This window comes from Leguminivora glycinivorella, chromosome 4, assembly GCF_023078275.1.
Source record: "Leguminivora glycinivorella isolate SPB_JAAS2020 chromosome 4, LegGlyc_1.1, whole genome shotgun sequence".
Classification (NCBI taxonomy): domain Eukaryota; kingdom Metazoa; phylum Arthropoda; class Insecta; order Lepidoptera; family Tortricidae; genus Leguminivora; species Leguminivora glycinivorella.
This window is the reverse complement of record NC_062974.1, coordinates 27,461,496-27,474,357: the sequence shown is the minus strand read 5'-3', so window position 1 is coordinate 27,474,357 and position 12,862 is coordinate 27,461,496. Positions and strand designations below refer to the sequence as shown.

General features: G+C 39.8%; 1 protein-coding gene across 4 annotated transcripts in view; it reads left to right on the top strand.

Moving 5' to 3' along the window:
* The window catches only part of LOC125225291 (uncharacterized MFS-type transporter C09D4.1), a 119,042-nt gene extending 106,542 nt beyond the window's left edge, over positions 1-12,500 (top strand). For all 4 annotated transcript variants that reach the window (XM_048128926.1, XM_048128929.1, XM_048128927.1 and 1 more), the window contains 5 exons: positions 6,631-6,772; positions 8,826-9,025; positions 9,787-10,001; positions 10,589-10,694; positions 11,462-12,500. In XM_048128926.1, the coding sequence (XP_047984883.1) occupies positions 6,631-6,772; positions 8,826-9,025; positions 9,787-10,001; positions 10,589-10,694; positions 11,462-11,623 (825 nt within the window). In that variant the 3' untranslated portion in view covers positions 11,624-12,500. The remainder of the gene's footprint in view (positions 1-6,630; positions 6,773-8,825; positions 9,026-9,786; positions 10,002-10,588; positions 10,695-11,461) is intronic.
* Positions 12,501-12,862: the final 362 nt, after the last annotated feature.

The following is a 12,862-nucleotide window of genomic DNA, read 5'->3' as shown; positions in this document are numbered from 1 at the left end:
AAATTGACATCACCATATTCAGATAGATCGGCATTGTATATCTAATTCTTTTATTTAACTACTAACCACCATCACAGAACAAAATATTATGTACTCTGCAAATCATTTTTTAAATAAAAAAAACCGGTCAAGTGCGAGTCGGACTCGCTCACCGAGGGTTCCGTACAAACTTTCAATAGTTGAATCATCAAAATGTTATTCATAGAACTCTACAGATTTTACTAAATCCCTCAAGACTCAATTTCCCACATAACAAGTAATATTTTAATATACAGTTTTATTGGTAGACAACGTCCAAATAAAATCAAGACTTCAATAGATTACGACTTACGACATGTCGCAACGACGCTCCTGAACCGAACTCATTATATCAGGAAAAACGCGATGTAGGAAATGAGCGTTCAACGTACAGCGACATCTATCGGCAAATTGAGTAAACTAATGCGCGCGAGCTAGTATGGAAGATGATTTTTATGGAATAATTGTTTATTGCGTGAACCGATTTTAACCATTTTGCATCTATTTGAAAGCAGGTAATTTCATTGTTATTTAAAAAAAAATACAGGTACAATAAACACCCGCAAGGGTGTTGAAATTGAAAATGTAAATCTGAAAGGTTTTTTATAAATAAATAAAAAAGTTTTCAAGATACGTGTACGATTTTATTTTTCCTGTAATATTCATTATAATACCCATGTTTGGTGAAAATTTCATACATTTATGTTGGTAAACTTCGGAGATAAGGGGGGGGGAACGGTATTTTTTTTTACATTTTCCTTCAAAAAACATTTTTTTTCCACAACCAAAAAATTATAAAAAATAGTTTTGATATGTACAATTTGAGCTCTTTCTAACGATACCCCACTTGACCTAGTTACTTGAAATTTTCAGTTTGCCCCCCTTTCATTTTGGCCATTTTCTATCATTTATATTAATTAATTTAAAAAAAATATACTTTCAACTTGTAGAGGTTCACAATGTTTATAACTATTCCAAATTTCATATCGATAGCATAAGTAGTTCTCGAGATATTTAACAATGTGACAGACGGACAGACAGACGGACAGAGTCGCACCATAAGGGTTCCTGTTGTACCTTTTTGGTACGGAACCCTAAAAACAACGTAACTCATTTATCCATACTTCCATACTAATATTATAAATGGGAAAGTGTGTGTGTCTGTTTGTTTGTCCGCCTTTCACGGCAAAACGGAGCGACGAATTGACGTGATTTTTTAAGTGGAGATACTTGAAGGGACGGAGAGTGACATAGGCTACTTTTTGTCTCTTTCTAACGCGAGCGAAGCCGCGGGCAAAAGCTAGTCCTATATAAATAATCCTTGGTTTTAGTAACACAATTGTTGAAGTAGGTGTCTTAGTGGACTGTAATTAAAGTAAAGCTGTTTATTTATTGGTTTATTGTACTTTGATATTAATATAAGACAAATTCACCCGCTCATATGGCGATGGTACTGAGTGTAATAAAAATATAATTAAAAAAACTAGTCTATGGCCATGAGAATATGCTATATGCCCATTTATTAAAAACAAAAAAAAAAACCGGCCAAGAGCGTGTCGTGCCACGCTCAGTGAAGGGTTCCGTAGTTTTCCGTATTTTTCTCAAAAACTACTGAACCTATCAAGTTCAAAATAATTTTCCTAGAAAGTCTTTATAAAGTTCTACTTTTGTGATTTTTTTCATATTTTTTAAACATAATATATGGTTCAAAAGTTAGAGGGGGGGGGACATACTTTTTTTCCTTTAGGAGCGATTATTTCCGAAAATATTAATATTATCAAAAAACTATTTTAGTAAACCCTTATTCATTTTTAAATACCTATCCAACAATATATCACATGTTGGGGTTGGAATGAAAAAAAAATCAGTCCCCACTTTACATGTAGGGGGGGTACCCTAACAAAACATTTTTTCCCACTTTTTATTTTACCACTTTGTCGGCGTGATTGATATACATATTGGTACCAAATTTCAGCTTTCTAGTGCTAACGGTTACTGAGATTATCCGCGGACGGTCGGACGGACAGACAGACATGGCGAAACTATAAGGGTTCCTAGTTGACTACGGAACCCTAAAAAACTGAAGACCAACATCGCATGCGGAATTTAATTTAAAAATGCTATCCGTTTTTTTTGCATTTCAGAGTTGATTTACGAGTACCCGTACCGACGGTAGAGGTATAAATAAAACATTTGAAAGAGGAAAACTCTCTGGATATTGGCTATTGAAAATATTTTTTCACCACACCAATTGTTAAAGGCTTACTTCGCTATTCGAAAACAGATAGCAAAATTGCATTTTATCCACAAGAGTGCAAAGTAATTTCATACAAATTTTAACTTGATGTCTTAAGCTGGCTGGTAGAATTTACCTATAAATGATGATTTTGAATCATAAAAAATATTGAATAAATGTATGGATTTGATTTAATTTGATCTTTTATAGTTAGTACCTATTTTTATAGTTAGTGTGGTGAAAAATTTTGTGTTTTACTCGGTGGCAAAGTTTGTTTAACATTCGTGGCTTGAAACCCTCGCAGCACTCAAGATTCCACTTTTTGAACCACTCGCTACACTCGCGGTTGGAATCTTTCGCTTGCTCGGGTATCAATATTGGCACATGCGGTTAAACAACTACTCGTACTTTGCCCCCTTGTAAAACAAATAACTATTACAGTACATGTGTAGTTACTTTCTTGCACTAGTGCGCAAAGTAGTACGTTACATATGTGTCTATGTGGGAACATCAAAGGGTCATATAAGCTGTAAAACATCGAACGATACCATTCCGGCCCCGAATGTTCAACTTGTGTCGATCTATAACCTAACCACAAAATTAAAATTTTGAAAAAAAAAAACCCCGACTGCGACATAGTAGACTGATTTTCATGAAACATGGCTAAGAACACTCCCGTAACTCAGCTTTCAGATAAAAAAACTAAATCTAAATCGGTTCATCCGTTCGGGAGCTACGATGCCACAGACAGACTCACACAGACAGACAAACAGACAGACTGACAGACAGAGAGACAGACACGTCAAACCTATAACACCCCGTCGTTTTTGCGTCGGGGGTTAAAAACACTCCTTTTGGTCATGTTTTAATTTGTTGTTCCTCGTTTCGAATTTTCTCTTTTCCGCACTTGAATCGTAATGTACTACACAATGTCAGTAATATTAATCATAACATGATAATTTAAAAATTTTGAAGTGATCACACTTTATAAAAACTTAATCACAAAATTAAAATTTTGAAAAACCCCCGGACACAGTGGACTGGTTTTCACGAAAGATGGCTTATTAGCACTCCCGACTAATTCAGCGTTCAAACAAAAAAAACTAAATCTAAATCGGTTCATCAGTTCGGGAGCTACAATGCCACAGACAGACACACAGACAGACAGACACGTAAAACTTATAACACTCCGTCGTTTTTGCGTCGGGGGTTAAAAATATGATTAATAGGCATAATTTCCCAAACCGGCATCTGACAGTATTTTTACCTGATTACCGCAAAAACTAACTCACCCGACAGTAATGTATATCCCGGCCTCAAACTTACTCACAATAGTAGCTTAACCGAACTTCCCAGAGCTTTTTTTTTTTTTTTTTTTTTTATACCACGTCGGTGGCAAACAGGTATACGGCCCGCCTGATGGAAAGCGGTCACCGTAACCTATGGACGCCCGCAACTCAAGGGGTGTCACGTGCGCGTTGCCGACCCATTAGAAACTTGTACACTCCTTTTTTGAAGAACCCCATACTGTAGTTCATCGGGAATACCTCGACAGGGAGCTCATTCCACAGCCGGAGCGTTCGTGGGAGGAAATTCCTCTGAAACCGCACGGTGCGCGACCATTTAGGTTGCAAGGTGTGTGGATGAGCGCCCTGTCGATGGCGAGCGGTGCGATGATGAAAAGTGGCCGTTGGCATCATGTCAAACAGTTCTTCAGAACACAACCCATTGTACAGGCGATAGAACACACATAAGGAGGCGAAGTCCCTCCTTAGACTTAAGGGTTCAATACCGCCTGTGAGTTTGGGATCGTCGACAATTCGTACAGCGCGTCTCTGGATCGAGTCAAAGGGTCCAAGCTGGTATCCAGGTGCTCCTGCCCAAAGGTGACAGCAGTACTCCATGTGGGGTCTAACTTGCGACTTGTACAAGAGCAGTCTTTGCCCCGGAGTAAAGTATCCCCTCGCTCTGTTGAGCACGCCGAGCTTTTTGGATGCCAACGCAGCTTTCCCTTCCAAGTGACAACGGAATTGGACGCTACTCGAAATGTCGACTCCGAGGATCCCAATACTTCCTGACAAGGTAAGGGCTGTGCCTTGAAACTGTGGAACCACAGTAAATGGGGTTTTCTTAGCGGTGAACGCACACACCTGTGTCTTAGTGGGATTGAAACAGACTAGGTTGTCCCGACCCCACACCGAGACTCCGGACAGAATCCTCTCGATGTCCGACACAAGCTTTTCACGACTTTCTAGCACCACTGAACGAGGGATATTAGCACGGCCCGTGTAAAATGTATCCCCAGTACTGTCATCCGCATAGCAATGGATGTCGCCGATAGACAACATGTCATTGATATGCAGCAAGAACAGCGTTGGGGATAGCACAGAACCTTGCGGGACGCCAGCGTTTATGTCCATGCTATCGGAGCAGCTACCGTCTACTACGGCTCGTATGCGTCTGCCGGACAAAAAGCTGGCAATCCATTTGCATAATCCCTCGGGCAGTCCATAAGATGGTAACTTCGACAAAAGGCCCCTATGCCAGACCCGATCAAATGCCTTCGCTATATCTAGGCTAACTGCCAATGCCTCACCTTGACTCTCAATGGCCGAAGCCCAGCGGTGAGTTAGATACACTAGAAGATCACCAGTAGAGCGACCGTGGCGAAAGCCATACTGGCGGTCGCTTATTAGATCGTGTTCTTCTAGGTATCCAAGGAGCTTCGAGTTAATTACACGCTCCATGACCTTAGAGAGAAGGGAGGTAATAGCGATAGGCCTATAGTTTGATGGATCCGATCTGTCGCCCTTTTTTGGGACAGGGTGCACAAGGGCCGTTTTCCACGAAGATGGAACTTCCCGTTTGCTAATAGAAAGCGTGAAGAGATGCGTTAGCACGGGACACAACTCTGGAGCACAGCGTTTGAGCACAACTGCAGGTATGCCGTCTGGCCCGCTCGACTTGTGAACGTTTAAGGACAGTAGCTCCCGCCGAACATCCTTCAGCTTTGTTCCAAGTTAGAGAAACTGTTTTATTTCAAGTTCAATGGGTCCGATGAGGCTTTTGTCCGATTGTGACCGAGTGGAAGAGTTTTATTAAAAGAAAGAAAATATTTTATTCAGGACGTTAACAATATTCCTTACGCCTATGATACACATTAATAGGCATTATATTAACGTCACTGAAAAGGTCTCCCCTCAGCATTTTGTCAAGTTACCTACCAGGCCCCGTAGCCGAATGGCATTTCTCCGACGCCAAACGAAAGCGATACGCCGCTGGCTCTGTCGCGCCAATACGCAAGCGCGATAGAGATAGATATCTACTAGCGCTTCGTTTCGTGAGCGTTTCGTGAGCGATTGTGCCATTCGGCTAGCCACCCAGGTAACTTGACGCTGGTCTTCCGTGGAGACCTTATTGTACTTTCTATAATTTATTTGCCACAGTACAGTACGACATGAGATAGAAATTACACTTAAATAACCCCTTTGATCATATTTTCCTATAAATTATGAGGACACAGTAATTTCTCAAAAGTCTGTACAGTGACCGGCATAAATAAGTGATGATTTCTGTACTTCATCATATTAACATCTTGTTTGAAATGTCATACGAAATTATAAATGATTGAAAGCGACAAGTGTACAGAAATTATCACTAACTTTTGCCGGTGACTGTGCAACACGGCCACAATTTAATAATAATTAATTATCGTAATATAACGGGATATTTGGATTTGTGTGGCTGTAGCTAGTGCAGGAAGAAGTTGACAAGTTTTGTGGAGACGTGGCCATGCATCTTCAAAAAAGGCTTTGAAGGAGACCTTTTTTCATTTTTTCCGAATTAAAGTCGTAATTCAATACAGCAACACAAACAACACGAGACAACATTTCCATCTCCGTCATTTAGATGGCTGGCAGTCCTCAACTGTGCGTTTCTCCAGAAAATTCCTGCCCCGCACAGCTGAACTGTGCATTGAATTGTCGCTTGCGGTATTTCCGAACCGATACGACCTTCAAACCAAAGAAAAGAGCGCAACTTAAAAGGCCGGCAACGCACCTCCAACACTTCTGGCAGCCAATTATGGTCGCGCGATAATTGATAAAACATCTGGCCGTTCCTATCGCACTTACTGATAGTGCGATAGGGACGGCCTGATATTTTATCGTCTATCGTGCGACCATGCTACCCGTGCTGGTGTTTCGGGTGTCCATGGGCGGCAGTTATCGCTTACCACCAGGCGACCTGTCTGCTCGTTTGCCTCATATCTCATAAAAAAATTGATTGATTCTGAATCTGTCAAAATCTCAAAAATCAAAGATTTCGATGTGTGCCCGTTTAGAACGCCATAACTAACCAGTTCATTTTGTTCCCAGCTCGGCGTGGCGCTTGGCTTCGTGCTGCCGCCGATGTTCGTGAAAGCTGGTGGCACCATCGAGCAAATCGCTGCCGACTTCCAGTTCATGTTCTACCTGGTCGCTGGCGTCACCAGTGTACTCTTCGTCTTCATCTTGTTGTGTAAGTATTCAATCGTTGGTTCATCATCATGCGCGGATCCAGGGGGGGGGGGTCATGGGGGTCATGACCCCCCCTGGAGCCTAAGTTGGCCATACAAATAGACCACGTGACTCCCCCTGGGGCCCCGGGCCTTTACCACGTGACCCCCCCTGGGCACGAAGCTGGATCCGCGCTTGTTCATCATCATCCTCCTTGGGTTATCCCGGCATTTGCCATTATTTGACCGTGACCTTCCAACCCGAAGGGTAAACTTATTGGGATTTAGTCCGGTTTCCTCACGATGTTTTCCTTCACCGAAAACCGACTGGCGAACATCAAATGACATTTTGCATATATAATAAGTTCCAAAAAAACCCGGTACGAGCCGGGGTTCGAATCCGCGGCCTCATTGAAAGTCGCACACTCTTACCGCTAGGCCACCAGCACTTTTGAACCAGCGCATTCGTTGGTTCATCATCAATCATTTAAGAGTTGGACTCTTGTCGGTGGAGCAACTTCCATGACTTCCATGAGTGCCGGTATTCCTTTTGACTTCCTGATACGACGCGACGTTGATCCCTTCCTTTATTTGGATCATATACGCTCTCCTTAGTTTCCCCCTTTGCCTTTTCGCCTCAATTCTTCCTTCTAGTATGTTTCCTTGTAGTATGTGTATTCGTTGGTTATAGTTTTAAGTACAGGACCATTAAAACTAACCTCCGATGTTTAGGGGACGGCGTGTCCCTGTGGTTTTAGAGAAGAGTGGCTAAAATTGACATGAACACGTTCAAACAGCCGCGCGAGTTTGTCTAACTTGTTTGATCTACTGGAACTGTTTTGCCCACTAGGGATGTTAATCTGTCGACACACAATACTAACGATATTAAAATTTTGAAAAAAAAAACCCCGACCGCGACACAGTAGACCGATTTTCATGAAACATGGCTAAGAACACTCCCGACTAACTCAGCTTTCAGACAAAAAAAAAACGAAATCTAAATCGGTTCATCCGTTCGGGAGCTACGATGCCACAGACAGACATACACACAGACAAACAGACAAACAGACAGACAGACAGACAGACACGTCAAACATAATAACAGTTATAACACCCAAATAAGCTTAGGTATAGCTTGTGTTACGTCTTGTTGAACCCGATCGCTCGTAGCTTTCTACATACAGTATAGAATAGACGAACCGAACCAAGAACGTGAAAAATTAAAATTTTGAAAAAACCTCCGACCGCGACATAGTAGACCGATTTTCATGAAACATGGCTAAGAACACTCCCGACTAACTCAGCTTTCAGACAAAAAAAAACTAAATCTAAATATGTTCATCAGACACACACACAGACAGACAAACAGACAGACAGACAGATAGACAGACAGACAGACACGTCAAACTTATTAACACCCCGTCGTTTTTGCGTCGGGGGTTAAATACACCAAAAGCCACGGCATATAATTATATAGGTATGCGATATACTTATATCCGATTCCATAGTCTTTATCGCGCTTACAGAAAATAATAAGTAAATATTATAATTTTTGAATCAGCCTTGCCAACAGATACAATAATAAGGAAAGTTCAACTTTAATCGGATTTACATCAAGTATGACTGTTATTCAAATACTCAATTCATAATAAGGAAATATAAAATCTGTATCCGGTTATAATTATACAAAAAGTAAAATAATTTATAATAAAATTCTTGAAATATAGTGTTCTTACCAAAGGATCTATTTAAAACCCCCGGTTATAATATAGAATTTGAGTTTTTCGAACTTAATTGTAATTGGCCCCGCGCGTATTAATGGCATTTGAATACAGGGTCACTGGAATGTCATTACCTATTATGTCTCGCACAGTAAGCAAATAGCTATTTTGTTCACTGTAGGCCTAGCACATAATTGTCGCGAGAGTATGTCGCCGTGAGATAGACTATCCATCCTTACGGCATTAAATAATTAGACAAAGACGTGTCATCTATCTCGCCGCGACATACTCTCGCGGCATCATATGATAGCCCTACTGGTTTGAAGCAACAAAATCTAACATTTTATCATTACAGTCTTCAAACGAGCCCCCGCCACGCCCCCCTCCGCCGCCGCCGACCTCGGTGCCAGTCTGGACTCGAACTTCCTACACTCCGTCAAGAAACTCTTCACCAACCGCAACTATAACTTGCTGCTCATCTCCTATGGACTCAATGTTGGCGTGTTCTATGCTATATCGACACTGTTGAATGAAGTTGTGCTCAAATTCTTCCCTGTGAGTAGTATTTTTATTAAATTCAACTACAATTTTAATTCCAAGATGATCGGCAAATTCATTTTCCTTACAATTTGCCTGTGGCAAGAAATCTTTACCAACCGCATCTACATATCTATAATTTGCTTCTCATCTCCTATGGATTCAACGTTGGCATTTTTTACGCTATACCAACCCTGTTGAATGAAGTTGTGCTCAAATTCTTCCCTGTAAGTAGTATTTTTGTATTCAACTACAATTATATAATGTCTCTCACCTCTCATATCTTTAATTGTAAGATGATCGGCAAACTCATTTCCCTACAATTTGCCAACTTTTTTCAAATATCCTCCTAACCAACACCATCCTGAATTTCAATTTCTTTAACTGTGTCAAGAAACTCTTCATCGGCAGCAATTTTAGATCGTTGTTCATATCGGATGGATTCAATGTTGGCTTTTTCTATGCTGTATGTACTTTGCTGGACACTATCGTGCTAAAGTGAATACTAAATTTGTTCGTAATTTATATCAGTTGCATCATACTGTAAGTTTTGCGCTACTCTCGGAAACTGTTTAATATTTTTTTTTTTTTTTTAATTTATTTAGAACACAAACAGTCACATAAACAAAACGAGTTGGTGTACTAAAATGTAGGTACTAAGTAATTTGGATAAAAAAAGACCTGGACACATTATGGAAAATATTCGTTTCCAAATGAAAGATTCCCTAAATTTATGAAAATTTGATTACCGAAACCTGAATCTCATCCTTGAATTCCAGGGTGCCAACGAAGACGTCGGCCGCATCGGTCTCATGATCGTAGTCGCCGGTATGCTTGGCTCCGTCATCTGCGGATTTATCCTGGACAAGACGCACAAGTTCAAGGAGACAACCCTGGCTTTATATGCGGCGTCTGTCGTCGGAATGATCATATTTACATTCACGCTTGACAGTGGCGAAATTGCTGTTGTGTACTTCAGCGCTATCATACTTGGGTAAGTCTTTTCACTTCAGACAAAAGCAATTAGTGCACCCAAACCACTAGTGCTCTCTGTCTCTCTGTTATCTGCGGATTCATCCTGAACAAAACGCATAAGTTCAAAGAGACAGCCCTGGCTAAGAAATATGCAGCGTTGGTGGTCAGCATGATCATATTCACATTCACACTTGACAGCGGCGAAATCGCTGTTGTGTACTTCTTCGCTATCATACTTGGGTAAGTCTTTAATTTTTATATTGTAGTCAGTAGTATCTTCCTGTTTTATGAAAATCCTGGGATGCTTGGTTCCGTCACCAGCTGTGGGTCATGGAACTCATGGACAAGACACATAAGTTGAAGGAGATGACCGTAGACAATAGAACAATAGAATCACCGCACGATGAGCGACGAAGAAAAGGAGCCAGAGCACCACATCTTTCCTATCAATTTCTGGCAACACATCCCAATAAGCTTTATATGCTGAAGAGATTATGGGATTAAGTCTTACTACAGATGCTTTTCCACTCCTAATTTCTTAAAGCATCATTCGTAGACGTATGCTTGATATACAATTTATTTAATTGTAAATTATTTCGATTCTAGATTCTTCATGAACGGGTATCTGCCGGTCGGGTTCGAGTTTGCCTCCGAAATCACGTATCCTGAGCCTGAAGGGACCACGTCTGGGATTCTCAATGCTGCTGTTCAGGTACTAGTCTCTGCGATAATACCCTCATTGTCTCATCAATGGCCTCTAACATCAATAATACGTATTTAAAGTCACACACAGGTCGAACGCGATTAATTAACATTATTTTTACCTTTTTTCCCAACGTTTCGGCCAGGTTGCACTGACGCGACCGCGGCCAGTGCAACCTGGCCGAAACGTTGGGGAAAAAAGGTAAAAATAATGTTAATTAATCGCGTTCGACCTGTGTGTGACTTTAAATATGTGTACAAAGCGCGAGAACTTAAAGTGTTATATCAATAATACGTATAATAATATGATGGATTAATGGATGCTTTAATTAGACAGCGGCACTTCCGCAAATGGCTAGTAAGTCCAATGCGAAAGCAGCAGTCACGAACGCAAAGCTGTCAGCGTTGCGTGATATTTCATTATAACAATACAAAAATTATGAACACTCAAGGGCCTGAGACATATTTAAAATAACAACTTCAGTTACAAATTCTGACACGCTCGGCCGCCATACAAATAGATGAACTTGTTTCTTCTACCTATCTAAATCTAGGTCTGTGGAATAATGTCATGATAATTTCATTATTTATTTATGTATTTGGATTTCTTTCAACCCCTTTTTGCCAAGAGTGACACTGAAACTTAGCATTCATATGCTCTACCTACCCCTTTATGGGATACAGGCGTGATTATATTATATTATATGTACGTATGTATGTATTGTGTGTAACTTCTTTATATAAATTGTAAACATTGTTTGCTTCTAACATTTCCAGTTATTCGGCATCGTCCTGACCCTCCTCTACGAATGGATGCTGAAAGTGACCGATACACGCTGGTCCAACCTCACTCTCTGCGGACTTCTAGCCCTAGGCACAGCCATCACTGCAGCCATCAGCTCCGACCTGCGGCGGCAGGCTGCTGAACAGAAAAAGTAGACCTTTTGTGTGATAGTAGGATTCAATTTTATCTAAGTTAAGCCCCGTATTACGTTGTCGAATCAACCTGTTGCTGAGTTTCTGGCGACATCTTGCAGGCAACACTGTAAACACTGCTTGTAGCAGAGTTGCTGACTGCGTGTTGCTATAAGTGATCGATGGCATCAGTTGAGCAGCTCATTTTTCGTTCTGCAACTTTTCTAAACTGATTAACGAATATTTTGTTGCTTTTTTTTGCTTTTGGCAAATAATTGTAATAATCTGCTTACGTAATATTTGAATGGTCCCGAATTAAAAAAAAACGTCTGTTATTGTATACAAACGATTGTGTATTTTCCTGATAAAAATCTGCTTATAGGCCTTTAGCAAACTTCGGACCTAACAATTTCTTTTATATCGAAATCAAGAGTTTAATGATATTAAACTCATATAATTCACAGTGTTTTACTTACAAATTTTAGTAGGAATTTGCACTTGTTGAATCAAGCAAAAATGTATCTTATGCATTTACAAATGAAGGTATTTAGACTTAGCATTTTCAAACGAAGATAGCCTATAGATTGTATAAATTAAATCAGCTATGTTTTATAATAGTAATTACGAATTTAGGTACCGTTTATGTTCAGGAAAGTATACAAAAATAAATATATATATTTATATAATATATATCTATATTTTAATATGAATAGATCCTATACCTATTCATTAATAATGTCAAAAATGTCAGTACATTTGGTAGAGGGTAATTATGAATAATGGGTTATTCCGTTAATAATTATGTTAACTTCCATTTTGTATTTTTTTTTCGTGATATTCACAATTTTGATTACATTTGCCCACTTTTTATAAAAAATGGTTTTAGTGTTACGTAAAGATCTTTTTTTACAGAGATTTAGAATATTGTACCGTATTGGATCGCATCATTCATTTTTTGTCAAGTTCTAAGTAATTCGTCCCATGTGTCATAATCATAATGACTTAAAGACTACCAAGTTACTGACCGAAGTGACGAATAAAAAATGAACAGCACCTTCTGTAACTGCTAAAAGACACTAGCCCGCAGAATGGGACAAATTTAAGAAGCTGACAAAAACGAATAGAATTATCAAAGACGATGAATGATATTGATATCTAACTTCGGTCTTATGTGAAATTGATACAAACAGCATTTTTGAAGTTATCTTGTAGAAATTGTGCATTTTAATGTATTCTCTAGCTTAGTAAAATTGATACGTCGTA